The sequence below is a fragment of the Plutella xylostella genome, chromosome Z (assembly GCF_932276165.1).
Source record: "Plutella xylostella chromosome Z, ilPluXylo3.1, whole genome shotgun sequence".
Lineage (NCBI taxonomy): Eukaryota > Metazoa > Arthropoda > Insecta > Lepidoptera > Plutellidae > Plutella > Plutella xylostella.
In genome coordinates this window covers 2,059,764-2,087,073 of record NC_064012.1, presented here as the reverse complement: position 1 = coordinate 2,087,073, position 27,310 = coordinate 2,059,764, and the positions used below count along the sequence as shown (strand labels likewise).

The 27,310-nt window shown below is 37.2% G+C and overlaps 1 protein-coding gene across 19 annotated transcripts in view; it reads left to right on the top strand.

Annotated features, from left to right (window-relative positions):
* LOC105382695 (protein NDRG3) overlaps positions 1-27,310 on the top strand; it is a 100,657-nt gene that overhangs the window by 52,135 nt on the left and 21,212 nt on the right. For all 19 annotated transcript variants that reach the window (XM_048633012.1, XM_048633005.1, XM_048633003.1 and 16 more), the window contains one exon: positions 875-995. In XM_048633012.1, the coding sequence (XP_048488969.1) occupies positions 875-995 (121 nt within the window). The remainder of the gene's footprint in view (positions 1-874; positions 996-27,310) is intronic.

The window sequence follows — 27,310 nt, the reverse complement described above, 5'->3', positions numbered from 1 at the left end:
ATTTGAAATTCTTCAAGATGTTTCTTTGGTACTTGTATTTCGGAGTAGTTTTTTTGCACTTTAGGTGGTTTTAAGCATATTGTTTACTCTTTTATGTGAAACAATAGAAAACAATAGTTGCCTTCTTTCGTATTTCTAAGATTTTTCTGGTCGCTCCAACAGAAATTTCTTGAAATGTTGGTACATTTTTGGTTTCGCCTAATTTTCTCATAATTTCTTTATCAGTTGTAAAATTTACTTTGATTTCACAGATTTCACTAAACAAGGATACATTATTGCTTTTCGAGTGAACTCCTCATTTAAAATTATTTCTGACTTATAGCCGCATCGTGACTGACGAGTAAAAATGCACTAATTGCAATCGGCACCTACTTACCCCTTTGCCTCCCACCGTTAAAGTTTTTTTAAATAAATGTTGGTTTCCAATGAGTGCAGAAAATAATAAGAAATGTAAATTTATTTATAGCTAATGGCTTTCAAAATTACCTCTAAATTAACTTTTTTCAAAGTGAATCCTGAGGCTGTTACTTGTTTTGACTAGATGCATTTTTAATAGTAGCCAATTAAAAAAAAAATGGCCCCTCTTATACACATAAATACATAATAAAAAATCCAAAGGGTTGAGGGGGTCGCGAAATATTTCTTTATACCAGGGGGGTCGCATCATGAAAAAGGTTGAAAAACACTGGTCTAAACCTATAAAAGTTTAGCTTCTAGCGGAAACTATCATGAAACTTTTGACAGATAATGTATGCAGAAGAAAACCAAAACTTTTTTCTTGTACGTAAATTGCAAAACCCGTACTAGAGGTCCTGATGTTGATCTAACTACGGCGACAATGATGGCATCTAAACGCTGGTCTGTTTGTCCGCAGATGTGTCAAGCTTCCAAGCGTTCTTCAGCTTCGTGGACATGCGGGCCCTGCTTGAGAACTTCTGCGTGTACCATGTGAACGCGCCCGGCCAGGAGGAGGGAGCCCCCAGCCTGCCTGACGAGTAAGTACCCCTGCCTGCGAATGTTTTAAGCCCCCCATTCACTACACTCACCGCGAACCGAGCCCTGAACCGTACCATTCCGTGGACTAATCCGTCATCGCCCACACACTACACGAGCCCCGAGTTGCAGTCCAGTCGATTGCACAAGGAACATACCTATTAGGACTAAGTACTCTAGGAGACGACGAGCGCCGCGCCGAACCGCGAGCCGCGCCCACCTACACATTCACACGCAGATTTGTCCGCGGACTAGTCGCCAGCGACAAATCCGCAACCGAACAGTAGCAATAAGTAGCGACTCGCTTATTAAATCTGACGTAACTTGTATGGATCTGACTTATGTTTGACAGGCGAGCGACGCTGCGCGCTACTTATGGATTGTTAATTTGCTAATGTTTCGGTGGTAGTACGGATGCTAAAACTAGCTAAAAAACATTTCATACTTACTCCTGATGGATTAATAAAGAAACACAACGATGCGAATGGAAACGTTTGAGTTGTTGAAAAGTAATGTTTGCTTGGTTGGCCCACCCTTGGCCAGCTGCCGCTGCACGGGATCTTTATCGACGTATACTATATCGTGATTCACCATAAATACGGCGCTGTGATTAATGGAACGCTTATTTAACGAGTTTATCGACGTCGATAACGAACCCGTGTTGCGTACGCAGCATTTGAAAGAGGTGTTTCTCCTATCGCATCTATAGGCTGATGAAGTTAAGGTTAAACTCCGTTACGAAGTTGTGCAGGTAGCACCAGCGGGGTTGCCACAACTACATATCACATCACACTAATGTTATCAGGGCGAAAGTTGGAGAATATTTTTACTATAAGTATCGTAAAAACTACTGAATGGATTTAGATGTTTTTTTTTGTAATAAAGCTTTCAATTCAAAGCGAAAGGTGGTTAAGTACCTATATTATTATGACTACTTTGTCATACTTTTAAATAACAAAATAAAGTTTTGCTTTTCTATACAAGATATTGGCTGGTGACCTTTTAATGTGGAAGGAAGATAATTTTCACAAATTTCCAAAAGCCAGAGATCAAAAGCCAAGCAGAGAGTTATTTATGGATTTATATCAAACTTGTTTGGCTTTTTGCGCAAAAACAGACGTTTGACTGAAGCAATCGCGAGATTATTGCCGATATTCCCACGCCGGTTACTATTTTAACTCCCGACGGAAAAAGAGGGGTGTTATAAGTTTAACGTATCTGAGTGTGTTTGCGTGTATTTGTCTGTGGTTGAGTGGCTACGAAACGGCTGAACAGAGTTTTGATTTTAACAAAATGGTATTCTGTTTAAAAGCTATGCGACTTTAACTTTTGACTGTCTGGGGTTTTTATCGTTAGTTAGGTAATTGCCACAGTTCTGTGGTTACTATGCGGGTTGGCTGGGTATAATCGTATAGACAGGGTGGCGCGAACCAAATGGATTACATTTGCCTAACATCGATTCCAGTTTTCTGAAAGTATGTATGTATGTAGGTAATAATTATTGTACCTATGGCTGGGCAATTCTCTTTCCGACGGTTATAATGATCTGTACGTCTAGTACAGATGTGTTTGTATGTCAAAATCTATAAAAAAATATCAACCTAAGTACTTAAATCTGAATGCGGCAAAATTATTGATTAACAAATGCAAGGCGAAGCTTACAAATAAAACAAGTTTGACTTTATTACGCTTAGTTTCGTTACATTTTAATGAATGAAGACCCAAATAATATGTAAATACTTTGTGAGTGAAACCGAAAGTTGTAAGGAATTACTTTAGGGACTTAGGAACTACGGAATAAGGCCTAGAATAATATCTATATTCAGTGGGCTAGTCACGCAGGGTTTTCTTCGACCCGCCTAAATTGTAGCCCGGGAGTGTAGCATAAAAAGTAGGATGTTTTTCTACAGAAACAATCATTTTTAATTATTTCACAAACTGAAGGAGAAAAGAGAATGAGCATTTTGTATGAAAAGTGTCCCAAGCCCATTACAAAGATCAGCATTGTTATTTATCACCTTCACAAAGCGAACTAAAAAATTCAAATTTAAGACACTAGTCTATAGGCTCATTTAGTAAACTGCGTGTAAAAAAAACAAGGTCCGGACGAATTGAGAACCTCCTCCTTTTTTTGAAGTCGGTTAAAAACTGTACCTAAATATGCTCCCGGCCTACCCTTCCGAGGACGATGTCCTACCGATGCAAATGAAGTAGCAACTTAAAATAGACGAATCGATAGTAATGCCTACATGTCGGAGGGTGGCCACTTTCTTCAACCTCTTCTGGTAACGTTATGTAACCTATTTGTAAATTATCATATATCTTTTACCACGAAAACCAATCATACACACACGGGCAATGAAAAAATTACAGTGACAATAGCACCAAAGTAGCCCTAAAAAGAAGACTTGAAAACATTTAACAAGCGTATCAATATATTACCATGGTCTTGGATGTGCCCGTAAAATGGCAATAGGCCCGCCCCCTATTACATTGGGACTAACATAACACTCTGGCGAAAAGTGGGTGCAGCAATGCACCTCTGCCTACCCCGCAAGGGAGTACATTAGTACAAGGCGTGAGTGCGTGTTTTTTTTTTTTTTTTATTACCAAGTAATCGCAAATATGGTTTCCAACGATAGCCATTTGGTGGTTTCATTTTGTGGGGGAACATTTTCATTGCTGAGTGCTTGAGTGTATTTCCTAACCATGTATTGTTTGTTTGATTTCTTATGCGAGTATTAAATACAAACAATGTATGCAGTTTCATGCATCCGGTCGGCCGGATATCCGGTTTCTGTTGGATGCTTCGTTTACATTTCACGTTATGTACACCTATCCAGCCATGTACAGCCTTTCAATTTACACTGATATATTTAACTTCAGATATACATATTCTGCTTAGTTTCTAGGAAAAAAGTCATGTAAATTATTCCGAGCTCATTTTGTTATCTTATTATGTATCTATCATATTTATTATTATTATTAAAAATAAGGTTCACTTCTTTGTTCATCCTTTCTACCGTGTTTGTATAAGTACATATTTTTATGTAATTGATGAAATATTCTTCTTTCTTCCACCTGTGAGTCTTAGGATCAAACTTTAGGTACTTTTAGAGAATCTTAATCTTTTATGACTGAACATGAGCAGAATCATAAAGCAATGAATATTAAAATGTTGAACAAAAAACCAACCAAGCTGAGCCACCCTTCCCGTAGTCGCCGTGTCACGTAATTAATTTAATGAGCACAGCGACTCACAAAGCTGGCATCACCTTGTAGACATGCAATCTTACACCTCGGTGCTACGTAAAGAACACCTAGCACGAGGCTCTATTCTATTCTATTCTCTGTGGGGGTATAAGTACCTGCACCTGGCTCTCTCGAGTGGAACCTTTGTGCATATCCCCAAGGTCTAAACTGCCTTCCTAAGCTTGGACCATTTCCCACCACGCTGGTCCACTGCGGGTTCGTGGGTTCACACATGTAGATGTGCTAAATCTAGATTCGCAGGTTTCCTCACGATGTTTTCCTTCACCGTAAGAGCGATGGTATACATTATACGTAAATTCAAAGAACTCATTAGCATACATGTCAGCGCCGGGATTCGAACCAGCATATCTTGCGTGAGAAGCGGGCGCTTACCCGACTGAGGTACCACCGCTCTAGCACGAGGCTCAAGACAAGACGGGATAAAAATCTTGTGCGAAATTGCTCCTCTCCGCTATGAAACATAGCGTAACCCCTGTGACAGCGGCAGCGGTCAAATCCTTTTAATTGTAATTTGTTCGTTTTCAAAGAAAACCAGCATTTAAGGATTTGTCCACGGAAAGGTCATACGACTCGTGTCGTGCTATATTTTACTAAGTATGTATGAGATTTTTCCCATTTTATTTATTAGTTATCTAGCTCTTTTATTGGTTATAGGGTTATTCTGATCATGAGGTATATTCTTATAGCATGTTAGTGACATACACTACAGCCGGTCTAGGGTTTGTTTGGAGTTTGCTGTAGGTAATTAGGTAGGTACTTAAAAAGTTATTTTCTAAAAACTATAAACTTAAGTAATTAGGTACAAATAAAAGTGCCATGTAATAAAGACAGTAATAGTGTTCCTAATACGTTATTTAAAACTTCTTGTAAGCAGTTTTAAAACAGCTCCAACGCCAAATTATAATAGCTCGTTAAAACGCGCTGTTTTAATATGCACTTTGGGAAACAACCATCCTCATTTTGCATAAAGGATCGTAGATAGCTCAGCTATCTGTTATATACGACTCCAGAGCATTGTGCTTAAGACAAGACAAAAGATCAAGGCACTGGGTATTTATCCTAACTAATATTATAAATGCAAAAGTGTGTCTGTCTGTCTGTTACTCTTTCACGCCAAAAGTACTGAACGGATTTGAATGAAATATGATATACAAATGGTCTAGACTAGACCCTAACCTAAGCTACTTTTTATCCCGGAATCCCCACGGGAAAACTTTTTAAGGCGAAGTTAAGCTCGCGGGAACAGCTAGTTTACTATAAACTGAACGCTTCTTTTCTGTCTTTTCAATCGCCATATTAGCCGCATACCTTATTTTCCAGACATCAATATTTCAATATAGTGTAGAGAACAGCGGATTATATGATGAAAAAGTGTTTCAAAAAATAATATTTAAAGTGCATTACCTACTACTACCACCAAACTTTTAATTTGACATGTCACGAATGTTTGTAACATGAAATAACGATGCACTTTACAAAATTAAAACATGCAACTTTACGGGTGTACCGATGAACTGGATTTGATTAAATCAGCGAAATGATTAAACATTCGGAGCAGCAAACAACTATGCGCCTTTAATTATGTTTAAAGTTGTTACGTTCACAAGTGGCCAACGAGTATACGTGGACCTTTCTCGGGGTCTCCCCTCTGCATCTTGTTCGTAAATTGTTAATCTAAGCATGGACCACATATTCGCTTGTGCTATGAACGCTCAAACGCTGGAATCCTCAAGTTCGTACTTAGCATACCAGGGCGTAGTATCCTTTAGTTTGCTAGTTATTAAAACTATGCCTTAGTCGCAAAGGTATGCGACTGCTATAAGCATCTTTGAGACCTGGGGGGTTACTCTATGGCGAAAAAATAAGTTTCAGAGCGCTGCTGCGCCAGCTACGACTCTATCTCGTTGCATTAAACGTGCCGTTTGCACGACAGCTCTCGTTCGTTAGATTTTCGTGAGTATAGAGTAACCCCCTGGACTCTCAAGTCGTTAGAAGCTGAAGAGGCAGAGCTTGAAATTCCTGGTAGCTATAAAGTTGAAGCTGCGTGCCGTAGCTTGCATAATTTGCAACGTAAACAAGGAGCTACCTTAAATAGATTTTATTAGAGTCTTGAGTCTTGTTGTTTAGGTACCTACAACATTATTGCGTTGTCAAATCTTAAACTAATATGGGTTTTCGGCGATCAGTACCTAGACATAGCCAATATACCCATGCAATTTCTAAATGAAAATTTACTAATATACTTTTGCTGAAAAGTCTATATAAAACGTAGGTATATAGATCGAATAAGATGTGGAACGAGAGTTTTCAAAATGTACTAAAGAATGTAGTGGATTATTTCCCATTGTTATCGGACAAGACGTTCCTTTCTCTCATCTCCTCATTGGAATTTTCAATAACTTCCTTTGAATAATAGTTGACGACCGAATGGCGTAGTGGTTAGTGACCCTGACTACTGAGCCGAAGGTCCCGGGTTCGATTCCCGGCTGGGGCAGATATTTGTTTAAACACAGATATTTGTTCTCGGGTCTTGGATGTGCCCGTAAAATGGCAATAGGCCCGCCCCCTATTACATTGGGACTAACATAACACTCTGGCGAAAAGTGGGTGCAGCAATGCACCTCTGCCTACCCCGCAAGGGAGTACATTAGTACAAGGCGTGAGTGCGTGTGTGTGTGAATAATAGTTCAATACAGAAATGCTCATACCAGCAATGCCATACGCGCAAAGGTCTGCCACACCACACCTACCACATCTACCACAGTTCATTAAATATAATACGACCAATGAAACAGTTAAAGTGAGAAAATCATCAAATCACCTACTCCTAAACAGAAAAGGATACCTTATTCATAGACTAGAATATCCGTTTGAAATATTGAGGTACATTTAACAGTTCAACAGAATATTACCAACTAAAATCGTAAATATTCAAATTTTAAATTTAATATTTAAAAGAATTGGGGACATCTGGTGTTGGCATTTTGTAAGTGGAACCAGTGTATAAATAATTATAATGTGAAAGGAGATTTTAATAACTACGTAATGGCAGGTGGCTAAAATAATAGGTTTGGCAGCTACAGTGATGGGTCTTTTAAGTAGAAAATGGCAGCTTCATTATTTTATCAGGCGATGTATAATTTTATGAAACGGTTTGCACCGCTTTACACACGGTCACCCCCCAACCCGTTGGACTGATGATCTGCGAAGGTAGCGGGAAGCCGCTGGATGCAGATGACGAGTGACCGTTTGGGGTGGCAATCGTAGCATAAACTTTTTCGAATACAGAGGTAGCTAATATTGTCAAATAATTGGAGGTCCCAAGAAACCGATCAATCCTTGGAAAGTTTCTCACTCAACAGAGTAAAAGAAATAAACTGAAAATATAACCTTTTTACCGTAAAGATTGATAGTAAGTCTACGCCATCTATTATTCGCATAGTTTTTTAACGACTCAGGAGTTTGATAAATGAAAATACGTTTCACTTTTTAAACAATTAAATCACTTTAATCTTATAGGTATTTCGGTACACAAACGGGCATAGTGACGTCCTATTTTCACAAAATTCGAAGCAGGAAAGAGGGCGATACCAGCCAGTCCTCCCTTTTATACTTTCTCAACCGTTAGTCGTTCTGTGAGGGACTGGCTAGTATTGCCACATTGATAATTTCAAAATGTCACAACATTAATCAAATAACACATTTTTATAAAGATGATGAATACACCGATAAATTAAAATAAGTATAACATACTAGTATAGTATTAGAGGTACTATTTTTACAATATTATATAATCTATAAAGTCTAATCATAAATTATACAGTTGTACTGTGACCAAAACCTTGAATCTTTATTAGAACTGTAACAGCTCGGCCATCAGACCGTAACGAGTCTCTCGTTATCATCAACTAATTGCAAATGAAATCTATAATATTTCTTAAATATTACAATAATGTGTAATTTTTTTTTATATTTAGAGGCTCATACATATTTGTTACATCATAGTTCCAGCACAATATACAATTTTATATTATTTATTTAAAATAACAGGTATAATACCACGAGTATGTTTTAATAAAAAAAAAGATCCTTCGCATCGATTGAACTAACGACCTAAAGTCAGATCCTAGACATTGATCAGACTAACTTAATCTAAAATCAGATCTTTGACGTTGATCAGATTTACTTATCATAAAGTCAGATCCTTGAAGTAGATCAGACTAACGTAATATAAAGTCAGATCCTTGACGTTGATCAGACTCAGCTTAATCTATAGTCAGATCCTTGACGTTGATCAGACTAACTTAATCTAAAGTCAGACCCTTGACGTTGATCAGACTCAGCTTTATCTAAAGTCAGATCCTTGACGTTGATCAGACTAATTAATAACTAATAAACTATACCATTTATCAGATATAATGAATTTAAACAATTAATATCATGTAACTTGTGTGTCTTGAAGCGAATTAATTAATTATGTATATAGTATTATACCATCTCAGTATTTTTTTTTGTGTACTTTACATAAATTCGTGAATATTATACATCGATTATATTTATTAGTATTTACATAACTTACTATCGAATTATACTTAGTTACGTATCAAGGAGAGTAGCTGACTGACATGTCAAGTAAGTTCTAATTGTGGATATATTATTGCAAAATGAGTATAAGTAACGCCAGGTTTCATTTATAAATAATACACGCGCTAGGTGATCACAATTCTGTTAATATTATCATTATGTCCCTAACTATCTGTCATAGTGTCACTAATTGAACCTTCATCCTCAGATTCATGGTCGGACGACATGGGTACGGAAAACGAAAGCCATGGGTGGAGTTTATCAATTGCTACTATAGCCTCATATTTCTTACCGCACCTCGTGAGTGGTGTGTCCTCTATAACAAACCGATCATTAGGAAGTATTTTGATTATTTTATAAGGCCCCTTTAGTTTGCATTCTAACTTTTTAGATTGACCTTCAATGCCCTTCACTGCTCTAATTACCCTAACAAGATCACCGACGGCATAATTTGGCGGTGGTTTTACATTTTTATTAACACGAGTTTTGTCTTTTTCTTGTTGTTCTTTTATCAGTTCGTCTGCCTTTGCTCGTTTTTCTGCTAATGCATCTTCTGATACCTCAGAATTTGCTGCAGATATTACTTCATTTAACAGTCCTTGGGATGGATTAGTCACATTACGACCAAACAAAAGCTCGGTTGGAGTCTGCTTAGTGGTAGCATGAATAGTTGTATTGATTCCTAGCTGTATGTCAGGGAGGTGATCATCCCAAGATCCGTTAGGCTTGTCATGATTCATGGCTCCTAAGGCAGCCAAGATAGTGCGATTATATCGCTCCACCTGGCCGTTAGCACGAGGTGTAGCCACGGCATTAAGGATGTGTTTAATTCCAACAGATTTTGTAAAAGCTTTAAAAGCGGTGCTTGTAAAACTAGTTCCCTGATCAGTTATCAAACGCGTCGCTGTTCCGAAGTAGCTAAAGTGTTCTCTAAATACCCTGATACTAGACGTAGATTTTGTATTACGGACAGCTGTAAGATTTACATATTTTGTAAAGGCATCTACGATCACAAGGATGTAAGTATTTCCGCGCTTTGTTCGTATAAATGGTCCCAGATGGTCCGCATGAATAGTGTGAAATGGAATATCAATTTTTGGTATCGGATGTAAAGCATTTTGTTTTGCTCCGCTAGGCATTTTATGATGAGCACATTCTAAGCACGCTGCTACATATTTTTTTACGAACCGTCTCATTTTTGGGAACCAAAAGGATTCCTTTATTCTCGACAATGTTTTTTCGTAACCAAAATGTCCAATATCATCATGGTTATTCCGTAAAATTTGCCACCTGGCCCCCTTAGGAACTACCCAACGGGATGTTTTGTCATCAATCTTCCGAAATACGCGACCATTTTTTAGCTCATATTTATTAAACGTGTCAGTAACATCCCGTGTTTTAGGATCTTTTAATATGTCCGAAATTTTTTTTATGTCATCATCTGCTTGTTGTACGGTTGTTAACCAGTCTTCTATATTTAAAGAAAATATGTCTATTGCTTCTGGTACGATTTGTTCACCCTCAATAGCACCCCTACTCAAGGCATCTACGTGAGCCATTCTTTCACCGGGCCTGTACACAATTTCGCAATCGTACTCCATAAATTGAATCCACCAACGTGAAATCCTATTATTTACATCGCGTTTAGTCAAAGCAGTTGTTACAGCATTGCAATCAGTCATAATTTTAAAATGTATGCCTATCAAATACGTCCGAAATTTTTGTAATGAGGCTATAATCGCAAGAGTCTCGAGCTCAAAAGAGTGATACTTTTGCTCATCTGCCGTAGTTTGCCTGCTATAATATGCTATTGGCTTAAAGGCTCCACTTTCATCTTTTTGCAATAGAATGCCTGCTACGCCAAATTTACTAGCGTCTGTGTGAAGTTGGGTCTCAGCACTTGGGTTGTAAATGGCCAAAACTGGTCTTTCTGTCAAGCATTGTTTTAATTTTTCAAACGCGTGTATCTGCTCTGTACCCCAAGTCCACACGGCGTCCTTTTTTAAAAGTTGAGTCATTGGGCGAGCTATTGTGGCAAATCCTTTGACAAACCTCCTAAAAAAACTAGCAAGACCGATAAATCTTCTAACATCGTGGACATTTTTAGGAGTCGGAAATTTTGAAATAGCATCTGTCTTCTGAGAACCCGGTCTTATACCATTAGCACTTACTTCATAGCCTAAGTAATCGATTTTGTCAAAAAAAAAGTTGCATTTGCTTAGTTTTAAGGTAAGTCCGCTTTCCTTGAACAATTTTAGTACCTCCTCAAGCCTGTGTATACCCTCATCAAATGATTTTGCTGGTATTAAAACGTCATCCATATACAAGAGTACGTAAGAGCGCACGGGAGATTTTTCAACGATTTTATTCATGGTTCGCATAAAAACCGACGGGGCATTTACTAGACCGAACGGCATACGGTTATATTCGTACTGTCCGTCCGGTGTTACGAATGCTGTTTTTTCGCGGGATGCCTCTGCAATAGGCACCTGATAGTAGCCGGAAGCAAGGTCAAGTGTCACAAAAAGGCAATTACCATGTAATAGATCCAATTGGTCTTCTATTCTGGGCAAAGGATAATGTTCACGCTTAGTTTTACGATTAAGGGCGCGATAATCTACGCAGAGTCGTTTTTCCCCTGTTTTCTTATCTACTAATAAGATAGGGCTAGCATACGGCGAGTTAGATTCTCGTATGATTTTATTTTGCAACATATCGTCAACCATGACCCTCACCTTTTCGCGCTCCGATTGTGACATCCTATATGGTCGGTAAACGACCGGCTCCGCGTCTATCAGATCAATCACCATTTCAGTTTCGGTTGTAAACCCCAAGTCACTCAAGCCAGTTGAAAAGCATGACGAGTATTTATCGAGTAAATCTTTAATAGTTTCTTTTTGTGTGGTTGTGACTTGATTTCCGCATTTAATTGATGATTTATCTGATATCTCGTCAAAGCAGCAGTCAACTTTGTTTACTTGGTATGTTCGATCAAGACGTCTACTGCGCGTTAGTAAGTCACCACATTTGAAAATTATATCATTGTTACTTACATTTTGTACCAGAATACTACTTAAGCCTTGCTTTACGTCATATTCCCCTGGGAGAAAGTAATAAGACTTATCTATGCAACCCCTAACTGAACCATTAACATAAACAGTCCCTGAAAAATTATACGCACATTTTACAGAAACAGTGTTGATTTCACTTGGTTTTATTATAATTTCTCTTGCGCAAATTAATTCGCATTTTTCGTATTGAGTCTTATTCACTTTTTTTATTATGACGTCAGAGTCTGTTTTTGTGATGTTAATTGTTGGTCTTTCTGTATAAGTGTGACCCAGTAGCACCGGACAGTTAATTAAACTATCGTCGACAACAAGTATTTCAACTTCACTCTCAGTTACCCCCTGTACTTCCACAGTTGCAAAAATTACACCCAGAGGACAGTATGGCACATTACCTATACCCCTAAGCAATGGACCTCCAACAGGTTTCCATTCTAAATTCAATCGCTTTGCATCACTGACACGGATAAGAGTACCTTCACTACCTAAATCAACGTGGCAGTTCAAAATCATTCCATTAATCTTAACCGGCATCTTGTATTTCGAACTAGTATCACCATTGTTTTCAATTTGTAATACCGATTTTGTTTTATTATCCGCGTTAGTTATAGTAGTCTTGCAGTCCGTGGCCACGTGGCCTCGCAAATTACATGTTGTACATTGTACTTTTGGTTTTGTACAGCGGAAATAAGGGTGTCCAATTTCATTGCAATTATAACATGTGACACGACTGTAATTGGATTTTTGCGTAGGTGTACTAGTTTTAGGATTGTTATTTGTAGGATTAGAGTTATTTGAGAGGTAGGCGCGCCTATCTTTATCCTTTGATTTATTTTGATCCGTATTGTTCCTATCTTGTCCAACTTTAACAGTTTTTAAAAATTTTAGTAGCTGCTCAGGTTCCGTGAACTCTGCTGCTTGTGCTCCTAGTTTTACACTCCTATCCTCTATTCCATAAATCAAACAATCAACAGCCCGTTGCCCTGTTATTTCGCACCTATTAAGCAAATTGATTTTTGAGTAATAGTACATTTCTAGTGACTCCCCATAGCGAACTTTTCTACCTAACATGTCAGTCAAAATCTCTGCATAGTTAATTCTAGATGGAAATGTTTCTCTTAACTTAGTCTGCCACTCGGGCCATGAAAACATTAGACTAGGTAATCCTTGGTACCAACTCTTCGCAACGCCGGTCAACTTGGGTAACGCATAGTGGGTGATCTGTGATTCATCCCAACCGTAAATCTTAGCGCACTCTTCTATTTTATGAAGCCAAACATCAATCGATTGTTCTTTGCACAATGGGTCAAATTCAGGAATCACGTTATGCAGCACAGGGAATTTATCACGTTCATTTGTATTTTTAAAGTTCTTTAAAACATTTACAAGACCTTCTAAACACTTTGTTTGAGTTTCCAAATACCTTGTATCTGCTCCTTGGTTCTCGCGTCTATTATGCGGTGACGCGCTGCTGCTCCCCATGCGGCTGCGGCTGCGGGAGTGGCTCTCGTCACGTCGGCGACGTTTTGACCGGCGCGACCGTTTCGACCGCCTCCGGTGGGGCTCACCATCATCATACTGGGTGCTGCGGCGCTCCCGAGAACGGCTGCGTCTCGGTGTCACACCTCGGGAGCGGCTGCGGCTCCTTGGTGGCTCAGGGCTATGTCGAAGTCCAAGCCTGGGCATTCTTCCCAACCTCGAGTTGCAGACAAAAACGATCACATTAGTATTTGATATAATTATATTATATGAAAAGAAACGTTGTAAAGAACTCAAAGTCATTAGGTAAGCGATGATCACTCATTTATACACACGTATTTTTACTTAAATAAAATTTTCAAACCTAAAATTAATGTTTGCAGAAATGCCTATCCCTATTTAGGACAACTAAGCATTGCAAGAGCGATAACGAATGGATTAGCTCTCAAATTCTTAATATGTTTTGGTAACTAGTGCATTGTTTTACATACAGGCTAATCCCGTCCTACATAAAATTTAAGGTTAAGCACATGCACCGACGGGCAGAGTTTAAGCTTAAGCACATGGTAAAATTGGTAGATAACCAAACTATAATCTTCACAACACTTACAACACAGTACAAAAAGTGATAGGAAGGAAAATAATACGCAAATATGTTTGGTAGCATAAGTAGTTAAAATAAATCATATTGTCCTATCGTATGCAAAAAAAAAAATAACTAAAAACTTACGTTTTGTGGTGCGTGAAGTCCAATCCGTGTAAAAACAACACCGATTTATCCAACTTCTGAGCTTTAACGACTCAGGAGTTTGATAAATGAAAATACGTTTCACTTTTTAAACAATTAAATCACTTTAATCTTATAGGTATTTCGGTACACAAACGGGCATAGTGACGTCCTATTTTCACAAAATTCGAAGCAGGAAAGAGGGCGATACCAGCCAGTCCTCCCTTTTATACTTTCTCAACCGTTAGTCGTTCTGTGAGGGACTGGCTAGTATTGCCACATTGATAATTTCAAAATGTCACAACATTAATCAAATAACACATTTTTATAAAGATGATGAATACACCGATAAATTAAAATAAGTATAACATACTAGTATAGTATTAGAGGTACTATTTTTACAATATTATATAATCTATAAAGTCTAATCATAAATTATACAGTTGTACTGTGACCAAAACCTTGAATCTTTATTAGAACTGTAACAGTTTGAACACTTTAGCCTTGTTTGGTCGAATCACGTCGATGTCCTTAAAAAAACAATTGACTAGCTTAAAGATTTAAAGATTTATTTATTTCACCAAAAACATGCGTACAAATTATATTGAGCACTGTTTTCCGAACTAGATATAAATCTGTATTTCAGAAGTCAGTTCTCTTCCAGATTAGGGCCTTACTGGTAAATAAACAAAAATAGAACACAAAATCAAATAATAATTTAAATAAATTTTATAACCAGTGTGTGGGTGTCTGTGCGCGCGTGTGTGTGTATGTGTGTGAGTGTGTGTGTGTGTGTATGTGTGTATGTGTGTGTGTATGTGTGTGAGTGTGTGTGTGTGTGTATGTGTGTGTGTGTGTGTGTTTTCTCAGGAAATTTGTTTTGTGTTAAATATATTAGACTAGGCAGAAAACAAAACAAAATTAGTAGTGTCTACTGCACTATTTCTAATATGCTTTCAGTCTCCGAGTATGATAGATTAAGTAGATAATTTGTGATAACGAATTTAGCTTTATGTTTTATGAAGTTGTTAATCATTAGTATTTTGTTCAATTTATTATAGATAAAAGGACCTGTTGGTAAATTTTAAACTGTCGTCTTTTAGGGGGTTTTTGAATCAGTTGATGCACAGAAGAATGTTGTTTTAAAATTGATTGGAGGATAAAGAGTTGGCGGACTGATAGGACTTGGCAATGTTCGTAAAAGAGGTGTGTGGGATACAGAAAGTTTCTGAAAGTACAGAAACAGTATTGTCAATACTATATTTATTATTATGAGGACGGTGATCGCAAAACTAGCAAACGGTTTACAATAATTGGCATACTAAACCGATAATACACTCACGGGCAATGAAAAAGGTCCACTCACAAAATGCCGATACCAAACAACCTGATTTTTTTCAAACATATACCTAATATAAAAAAATTACAAAAAAATATTGTTTTTAGTTTATCCTGATGCTCTGTTAAATGTACTTCAACGTTGCAGAAGGCGTCATTAAGCTAACCTTTGCCATTTAGGAGTAATTTGGTGCTTTTCTCAGTGGAACCTTTTCATTGCCCGTGAGTGTAGTAATAGTTTGCTTACTGGGGATGCAGTTTACATATTTGTTAAAAGTACATAAACAGGTAGGTACGAATACGACTACATAATACACTCATGAGCAATGAAAAGGACATAGTACGTCAGTTTTAAAGGAGCTTTCGCTGCATCATCCGAGAACCCCAGCGGGAAATCGGAAAAGAGTTACCAACATCCGATTGACCGTTTTCAAGACAATTAAAACTAAACATTGGCCAAGTTACGAGGACAGTGAAAATTACATTACCGCAAAGTTACGTATACTAGGGCCTCGGAAAGTATATCGTTTTTGTTACCCGGGATTGTTTGTAATGGGCGATGAGTAACACTGTTTTCTGCCTCAGCTGTTTATCGCAATGCTGTCCTATAGTGCTACCGCCCAAAAAGGCCAATGTCGATTGCCCCTCGATAGTCCAATATTAATTAACAATATATGAACATTATGAAGTGTCTCATGCATACAAAACAAAGCAAAAACTATCCGCCAATGATTTCAAAAGGAAGGATACGCCCGTCAGAACGTTTTGTCAAAAGAAAATGGCACCCGCGCGCTGGCCCTAAATTCATACAAATTATGACAGATTTATGAGGTTTTAGGGCCAACGCGAGGGTGTCATTTTCTAGAGCGGTTGGGCCTGTCCTTACGCTAGTAATATATAAGTCAATGCTATCCGCATTTTGTTTACTAATGATAACCGTTGAACCAATGAATAAAGTCAACATCTTCTATCGGAACGGAACTGATTAAATCAAAGATCAGTGTTAGAAATGGGGTAAAATTTGTCGAGACGTTTCTTTTGCACTCCATCTAATTTGTATAACCTAAAATATCGTTGACTATCGATATTAATTTGACGATATTTCATTGGATTCCATGGACGATACTATGGATAGATCACAGTATTGCTTTTTACCCATAGTGTTGCAGTGGAAAAAAACTAATTGATATACTATCGATATTATCGATTAATCGACAACACTATTGGCAGCTCCGGCAGCCGGAATCGCGCATCATATTCTTGGGACAATTTTGAAATGCTGTTAATTAAAAGTTTTTTACAGATACTACTATAGAGTTTATTTTAGGTTCCCGGCGCCTACAACGATTCGTTTTAAAACTTTTAAAGTCTGACTTTTAATTAGACCGGAAATGTGGCAGTTTGCGTGTAGCAACTTTACATAGGATTTATTATTTAATTAGTGAGTGACTTTAACTAGCGTAGGTATTTAATTTGAAAAATCATGAAGTTTTGACTGTAAATGCATTGCTTATCTTTCAAACCTCCTAATTTGTCTGGATCCTATGGATGTTCGGGAGATAATTTATTATTGCAATATTAGATATTATTGCAATGACGCTTAATAAATTTGATTGTGTGGGTGGTGGTAAGTCAGCATGAAGCGACCGCCTTGAGTTATCTTACTAATTATTAATAGCAGGTAATGGATATTATAAAAGCACCGCATTATCTCATGTCACATTGACGTGTGTGATCAGAACAATAGCCGTTATCTAGACTTAGACCTTCAGAACACAAAGGCTTCCATTAGTCGGATGAAGAGTCTCCGGTACACAAGACACAAACAATGATAATAATAGATCTATAGTATCACCTTGTATTGATACCTGATATTATCTTGTAGATAATAAAAGCTTTAAGTAAATTGTGTGCATTAAGTAAAGGGGTAAATTGGTGGCGGATGATATCTGATCTGAGTCAAGTTGGCTAGCTGTTTCTTAACCGTTTGAAGTCGAAAATGTAACCTACATAGCCGGGATATAGGCTAAAACCTGACTGGTCTTACTGGTAGACAGATGGTCCCTTCAAGACCTATTTATGCAGGTCCTGTAATGGAATTAATGGCAAAATCAACCTGTTATGCACGCAAGCGCTGGCACAGATTCAATAGATAACAAATCAGCGCATCGCTAAGGTAAAACAAAGGAAGGCTTTCTGTGACCTGGAAGGACATGTCTAGATTGTCTGACGACTAGACTAAAGCCCGTGTTTACCTACCGAAGTGACACCCATTATTGATACTTGAATAAACACAAGTAGAAGAGATAAGTGTGACGCTTTCTTCATCTCATCTAACATGCTTAGTGAACCAATGTGATGTTCACACTTTATAACCTTTAAAGCGTAAACAACTAAGTTGTTATGACAAGAATTGATTATGCTAACGATTAAGCGACTAAGTGTAGCTCCTGAAAGGTAATTTATTCAATTCTATTGAGCAAAACAGTGCGAGCTACGTTAGACTTTGCGAATACTTATTGGCTTTATAATAATATGAGTTTGATTCAGAAATGAGGATTTTCGTGAGAGAATTCGATTTACCATAGCTCTTAAAATCTGCAAGCTGAGGGTGAGAGGTGAGCCCCTTGTTCGTACATTTTCGAGTTACATCCTAATCCTAACTAATACATATTATAAAATGCGAAAGTAACTGTGTCTGTCTGTTACTCTTTCACGCCAAAACTACTGAACGGATTTGAATTAAATTTGGTATAAGTACATGCGGTCTAGACCCTGGGAAAGAACATAGGCTCCTTTTTATTCCGGAATTCCCACGGGAAAACTTTAAGGCGAAGCGAAGCTCACGGAACAGCTAGTTACATATAAAATATGCCAAAGAACAGTTTGAACGGTGGGATAAATTATGAGTCCACGAACATGCGAGCAAGCGTGCGTTATAATGGCTGCATGAGTAAGGCTGAGTGTAGTGGCGCTCCTTGGGCCTGTGTCCAGTAGGGCGAGCACAGGATTCGATACTAATTTTCGATACTACACAAACATATGGAAAATTAACAGTGACGTTCATTCACCTATCGACTATGGTATCGAAAGCGTATAGATTCGAAATTCATTCACCTATCGACTATGGTATCGAAAGCGTATAGATTCGAAAGTCTTTGCCCATATAAATTTGACATTTTAGCGATTACGAACCCAATTTGACGCATAGATTCGAACGAAATTTTATCGCTAGCGTTTTTGTTTGAATCTATACGTCAAATTGGTTTCACAATCACAAACGTCCATATTTGTTCATAATACGATATAAAATTAAAACAACTTTTAAAAATAATTGATAGAATTATTTTAATTTCACTTTGTTTATTTATTTAATTAAATAATATTAAATAATAGCACTTATTTCAACAATATTTTCATAATAAAAACAAAAAAAATGCGAAATTTAGGATATAATAAGGTTAAGACAGCAGTTTCTAAACGAACCTTCGAATCTCCTAGCCAACGCTAGCATTCAATGCTATCGATTTCGACTGTAGATTCGAATTAGGTATCGCATAGATTCAACGATACGCATCGTTAACGGAGGATCGAAACTTGTGCTCGGGCAACAGCAGTGGACGACTCATAGAATATGTAATGATATAATATATAACTGTACAAAGATAGTACGAAAGCTGATTAACTCTTTCACTAGTAACCCGCCAAGACTGGAAGACCCCCTCTCTGTGATTACTCCATTACCATATCGATATCCCGGGCAGGCCGCAGTTGGTATTCGGCGGCGTCCCGGTATTAATTAATATTCGCGGCAGTGTACGCCAGCGCTGGCGACGCAACTAACTTCGGATACGGATGCGTAGTTTACAAGATTACAACCTCTAATCAATGGTTGGCTGTACGTGGGTTTACGAGTCACATGCGATTAGATTGAATGAAGTTAAAAAGCTCTGAAGTCTGAATTATAGAAACATATAATTATGTTTATTCTTTATCGTCAGACCGATCCGGCAGTCTCAAAAGTATTTTAGTAAGTACATCCTCAGGAGCCGACATCAAAAAGCCTTAATTAATTATGTCTATAACTCTATAGTGATAAATGATAATAAAAAAACATGATTTTCGGAACATAAAACCTAGTTTTAATTTATCTGTGTACATACACATTGCATTCCCGCCCTTTTTGCAATTATACATGAAATGGCACATACTTTTTACCGTCGGGATTTAAAAATTAAAAAATTAGGCCTTCCGCCATTTTTCCGCTATGGAATCCACAACTCTTTGTTTGTCTCCGTCCTTACACGGGGGCATTGTTTCATGAGCATCAGTGCTGCATTTTTTTATAAAATGGGTGTCACTACAGAACTAAAACTAAAAATAACGTTACCCAACGGTTAAAACCCCCGACATTCAATACTAAAATGTCGCATAACTTTTGAACGAATAAGTAAATTTTGATAAAATACGGTCAAGAATAATCAGGGTAACATAGCCTATGACCCAAAAATCAAATCGAAAATCTGTTCCGCCGTATGAGAGCTATGCTACCACAGACAAAATATACAGATACACCAGATACACCCCTCTTCTTCGACAAGGTGTAATTTTTTTAGACATTATTTGTAAAACTCGAACGCTGTAAACTGTAAAAAAACCCAACCATGTTATAAGCAGACGCGAAACGTTCCGTGGCACTATTTCTTCGCAGCTTACAGCAAAGTCCTGCCGAGTGACAGCGAAAGCCTACCAGTCTCCTTAATGCTGTTTCAACTTGGCAATATTGAAGCTCTTGTTACCAGACGCTAAAGACTATTGTAGTTCGACAGGGTGTCCCGCTAGCAGACAGGGGCTGATGGCAAACGTATTGACCTCCAATACGTTGGGGACATTTTGAGCTCAAGATTGAGATGTTCTTATTTCGAAATACTCTTGTGGCCAGTTTCTAAACGTACCTTTGATCAATTATTATCGACTCTTTCGCGAGCTACCACTTCCCGTTTACTTTTTACTACTAGACAAAGACAAGTGACATTATGTCAAAAACTTTATAGTTGCACTGTAACTATGTCACTGACATAGTTACAGTGCAACTATAAAGTTTTGGAAATGGAAGTGGATCCTAACTAATTTTTAAAGACCGTATTTACCGATCCATTATACCTATTTATTTAAGCAAAAATCCGTTAAAAAGATATTATTAATCGGTATTTTATTTTTAAATGTATGTAAATGTGAGTAAATTACTGAAAATGTTAAAAAGTCTTTGCAAAATCGCAATCTTTCTGTCAGGACTTTTTAGTTGCACTTGACGTCATATTTTTTGTTACTTTTAAAACTTGCTACATTATGCTTGTGTCTTCGAGGTGCACTCTCGTTGGTGACACCCACTACAGTTTCCACTGAGAGGTAGACTTCCGAAGTTACTGATGACATAAGCCTGCGAATGGTACAGTTGTTCGCCGAAACTGCACGTCGTGTTTACAACTGCGAATTGAAATAAAGTTTATTTCGGTCCTGCTTTTATTTGCTGCCGAAACAGATTGTTATAAGTTTGGCGTGTCTCAATCTGAGTGTGAAAGTTTAGTAATTGTTGATTTTGGCCTGTTTTAAAAGTACTTTTTAACCGACTTCAAAAAAAGGAGGAGGTTCTCAATTCGTCGGGATCTTTTTTTTTTTTTTATATTTTTTTTTATGTATGTTCACCGATTACTCCGCCGTTTATGAACCGATTTTGAAAATTCTTTTTTTGTTGTATTGGGTTGAGCTCCCAGGTGGTCCCATTTTTTTTTCAGAATTTTATCTCACCCCCAAGGGTGGGTAAAGGGGTAAAAACAGGGTATGAATTTCCATTTTGGGCACATATTAACCGATTCTAATGAAATTAAGAACTTAAATATAGTTCTTATAACAAAAAAATATGATGGTGACCTTGAGCTGATCTGATGATGGAAACGGAAGGCAGTCAGGGGAACTCCTCAACGGTATATAGCAACTACTTCGTGTTTAGGCTTGAATGATTCGTATTGATTAGTAGGACTTTTTGGTATCATTTGCACCTTACTTTTGATTGAAAATTATTACAAATAAACTAAAAACTATTAAATAAAATAATAATTTAAAAAATTAAAAAACCGACTTCAAAAAACCACTAAAATGTAAGAAATAATTTAAGGTTTACACAAATTCTACTCGTATGAGACAGTACAAATATACCTAAGCAGGAACTGTTCTTTTTTGAAGTTGGTGCCATATTTCTTCAGATTACTTTGTCACCGCACCAACATCAAAAAAGAACAGTTCCTGCTTAGGTATATTTGTACTGTCTCATACGAGTAGAATTTGTGTAAACCTTAAATTATTTCTTACATTTTAGTGGTTTTTTGAAGTCGGTTTTTTAAGTACATTCAGGAAATGTCTGATTTTCATGTTTGTATTACGATAGGCATATTCAACGTAAATCACAAAAACATCCTGACCATCCGCTTCTGTGAAAGCTTTAAACATAAATATAATAATAATAAAAAGTCTATGAACTGAATCCATAAAATAATGCGGTAGTTTATTTGGTATAATTATGTTTATCTTATAATAGATAGAAAAAAGCCGAGACCAGAGTGTTTATTATGATGTTTGTGTCTTGATAAACTCGGCAAATTAATTCTTAAATGAGTTACTGGGTGTTAAGTGACATAGTAAGCCAAAAGAGGGTTACCGGGAAGGTCATCATGAAATTAATGAATATTAAAATCCACTATCAATAGTAAAAAAGTAACGTAACCTACAAAGTTTCCGTATCGTAATACGTAACGTGGTAACAGACACACCGAAATACGCTCAAACGTAGAACATCTCTCTTTTCCTTTCAAGTTCCAGTTCCACTAGCGAGAAATTACAACTAATAATTTCAATATAACCGCTACATCAAACGAACCTCTGAAGGCGAGTTCTATAACAGTGATTATACAGCTATTCAGCGCTAGTAGCAATGGGTTGCCTCCACTCAATACGAAGCAATTAAGCCGCCATATGCTAACTAGATTAGATAATACTATCTGCTTCTACCATCCACCGGCGGTGAAATATGGCCACGGGTGCATAATAATTACGAGCTACAATAATTAACTTAACCTGCCTTTCAGTCTCACATTTAAGGTGAGCTACCTATCGGTATCGTGGCAAACGGATATTCATAAATGTATGGAGAAACTTGATCGGCAATGCCGATGAAGTGGACGCCTGGACGCACTTGTGTGAATTTCTATACAAAGAATACTGAATGCGATACGTCCGTTTCGTACGATGGCGAAAGTTGGACGCTTACTTTTAGCTGGTACTCACGCTGCGTTTTGCGTGAATTTTATGAATGCACGCACGTGAACGCACGCAGATCTATGCGTTTTCTGTTTCTTGCCTCTTTTCCATACAAACGTATTTTTTTACAAAGCAACGTCCGGAGTACATTTGTTTATTGTCCTTTACTTTAATTTACGAAAGGACAAATACGAAATGGAAAATCCAATTAAAAACACAACAAGCTATAACTCGTGACGTAATCAATTTGTCGAAAAGGATTACTATCGAAATTGGCGGTAAAATGTAATTTTAACGTCATCAACGAACGAATGGTTATTTGGCAGATATTGTGTTAAGTATCGGTCATTGACAAAATGACGACGGCATGATTGTGTGTTTAATTTATTAATTCATTATCATTATGGTTACATTGATTCATTCCAAAACAAAATTATAACTTACTGCATGTCAATCCCCAACAAAGGGCACGGTAGATTTACAAAAACGAACGAGTACGAGCTATCATTAAATCGGTTGGTTTATTGGAACGAGATATACTTACTGTCAGTTTCACAGTTGAGAACGTCAAGAGAATGCAGCGCTGTGATTGGATGAATTATCGTAGAGTAGGTCTTAAGTTCATGCTTAGCTAGATTTACTCAAGTGTGAAATTGAGCTTTTGTCGTTGTTAACGTAGCAATGCTTAAACGACATACATATATTAGGTATTTGTGTCAGTCTTTTTCTTTAAAATTGTAAAGCCTACCTTACTATAGTTTTAGAATGATATTATTATATACTATAGGAGTGCAATTACTTATTCAATTCCAACGCAATAAAAAGTTTCTTAATATACACAACTATGTAGGTCTTCTTTAATAAAGTCGTTCTTCTTTTAAAGATTGCTTGTGAACCTTGTAAAATTTAATAATACTTGTTCTAAAAGTCTTTTACCTAAATTAGACTATCTATAGTCGGCATGTATTACAAAGTAACCCTGCTGTGTGTAATTTTTGGGTTTTCATGTTTAAATACAAATTAAAAAAAGTGTTTTTTTTTCGATTGAAATACATCAGATCTCCTATGATATTTTTTTTATATTAATATCCTAATAATCATACGGAAATAAATTTTTAAAACGAATATACTTCATCTATTCCAAATTCACAAGATATATTTCAGGCTAATGGTGTTTCATATTACGGTGACATTTTTTTCCTGTGATCGCCCTCCGAACTGGCTACAAACTTAATAATCTGTAGCAACATGGTGTTTACAGCGCTAACACTTCACATTCCTTTTTTAAATTGTATTTTCTATAAAAAACCAGCTCACGAAAGCTGCAACTAGTACTAAGATTATCTGCAACGCAGGTCAGTTTACACTGGTCCCTTTTATATTTAGTAGCTTAGCTACAGCTTTAAACCGTTTAAACTTATTTTTACAAAATCGCGTTTAGTGTCATCGTGTTTTCAAAACTGAGATTCTTCCTGTAATGATAGACTGGGGGCCGATTGCTTCTTTGCAAAATCGTCTCCATTATTATTGCAGTACATACTCGTACGGTCTACATTTGAGACAGCCCGGTACAGGAGCCCCCATTCAGAATAGAATAGAATAATCCTCTCGGTCGTCTAGTTCTAGAGATTATCGGTCTGTACCTTATTCAATACCGGTGCTAGCTTGTCTGTGGAATTAGTACTAAGCAAATACACGGGGAAACTTAGCATCTGTTAACCCGCTTCTGGGAAGTTAACATGCGGTACCCTAAACCATGAAATCATTGATAACGTCTGAATATTCTGATTTGAATGCATCGATCGGCTCGTTATTACTGGCCCAGTTTCTTTAACTTGCATATTATTTCTTTTCATTTATTTCCATATGTTTAAGGTTGCCTGTAAGAGATCGCTCTTAGCGATAAGGCCGCCTATTGTTCATTGTTCCTAGTTTATAAGTTCTCTTTGTATGTTTTAATTTGTGGTGACCAATAAAGATATATTCTATTCTATTCTATATTTGCCTTACTTCGCATTATATCCGCAAAAAGCAAAAATGCACTCTTACGTCCGCCGTGTCCGCGAGTTCATTAACGGTTAACCGTATCCGAAAATGAGGTTAGTAATAATGATGTTATGTTTGCAGTTATTAGGGTAGCTACTGCGGTCAATCTTCCGCGGAACAGCCTGTGTACACGCCAGTTGCCTGGCAACTTTAGGTCGATATTATGCAGAGCTACGATACAGGGCGCTTTTTAGCGGCTTTCTGTGTCAAAAGTCAAAGTCCTTTACCGTTTCACAGACATATTATTTTTATTTTATTTTATTTGGAAAGCTGACAACTTTAAATACAGAGATATAAACATTATACACAGATGTTGGAAATGTGGCATACTAATAAGAAATAGGTACTGGGGTCATTTTGTTCTACGATATTTGGAAATTCGCGAAAAAAACAGTTTTACAACAAAAGTTGTTCAGGATGACTCCCTGAGTCACCCCCTTTCGGCTTAGTATACCTACCACTTTTTCCACAGCCAGCATATCATTAAAAAAATCTTTCATGTTCTGAAAGTGGGTAAGGATTGACTGAAAAGAGGGATGAAAATATCCTTTTCCGTCCCAAGGCAAATGCTTTATTGCATGTAAAATTCAAATGAATTTTAGATAAAAACCTCTTAATTAACCGGACGATGTAAGCCGTATAATGAAGGTGTGTGTGTGTCTTTGTGGTGTTATGCATAATATTAAAAGATGAAATTAACACAAATTTTTCACGTTTGGGACATAACTATATGTAGAAAAAAAATTATATACATAAAACGAATTCATAAGTTTTATACCTATAAAATTTAGCAGACTTCGGGCCCTGAAGAGAATATCGCTAACGAACCAATAAGTATCTAACAATCGACCGTAACCAAAGTTCAATCATTAGTCTTTGTACAACTGTATATCCGACCCATTAAAACTAGACTCAAACGTTTGCGGAGGAGAAAGCATCACAAGATTGCAGTAATTCAACTGTCAAACACAAATAGATATCTGACTGACTTCTAAATAGTCCTTACTCAAAGCAACCAATCGTTTGTAACGTCAAACGAGTTACGCCTTTGAGTCTATTCGCTACAAGTCATATCGGTTTCAAGGGGGTTAACTTTGTCTAGCTTTACCAAACAGGAACGAACGAGAGCTGGTTTGGTAAATACCTACAGCAATATATTATGTAAGTATAACTAATACTAAAGTGCTTAACGGAGCAGAGCTCCGAAAAATACTGTTTAGGGTACCGTTACACATAAACTGGGTAAAAAAGAAACCCTATGGGATTATAAAGTTGTCAAAGGTACGGATCACACGATAGTCCCGACTCGAACGTGGTCGGTTTTTTTGCTAGAGTAGACCGTCCTGTACGTGGTATTGTCACCAGCGACTAGTGGGTACGGAACAGACTTGTCATTTGAAATATCATATTCTCTTTGTGTTTGGAAATAAGTTTCTAACTTTTAGCGTTCATATAAAGTAAGCTTCTAGCAGCGAGCTGCGCCGAACTTTAAAAATGATTTCCGACAAGTAACCACGCTACTTTTTTAATTTCACTACAACATATGAAATAAAAAAAAATAGTATTATTTAATAGTTTATGCTACGGAACCTTTCATGCGCGAGTCCGCCTAGCACTTGGCCGCTTTTAGTTATTATAATCTGGCAACGGATGTCACTACACAATAAATTATACCCAGTACTCAGCAAACAAAATAATTACTCGCTGAACTTGCGCCAAGTAACACCCTGATTTCCACTTTTGGCCTTCAACTTAATTAAAAATTAATTATCGATTAAAACTCAATTCTTTCTCACTTTCTCACACTGACGGAAAACTTCACAGTACCTACCTAGGTAACTTAATTAAAATTACAAGTATTGTAGTGCATTTAAGTGTTTAGTTTATTAAGGTATACCTTTATAAACTAAACACACACATATATTATAATATATAGTTAATAAATAGATCATAAAAGTTCGATAGACTTGCGAATATAATTTCTTATTTCTTAATATAAAATGTTCAAGTCCATGCTTGCAGGAAGAGTTATAATTTCGCTTATCTAATATATTCTCTACGTAGCGGAGTAGAGCCGAGTTTACAAATCGGTTCTCGAACTCAATCTACTGTTCTCACCCTAATGGCAATCGATGAGGTGTCAGTAGGTGAATAAACTTAATGACGAGCTCGCGACGCGACTCGCGGGCGCCACTCGCGCGCCGACCGCCGTTGCAAACACACGTGTCCATTGTCACTACCTTGCCCATTTACTTAATTGGCGCCCAACACGGGCTATTTATCAACCTACACTGACACAGTTACTACCAAAAGAGATTGTTACTCCTCGGTCTTAAACTAAAAATAGACACCACCATCACCGATTTAACGACCGACCGAGAAAATTAAGTTACAGCGGAGATCGAAAATAGTTCTCGAAAAGGACTTTGACCATTTCATTCCTAGATGTCTGAAGTTCATTATTCGCTTTACTGCTTAGTTTCTCAGG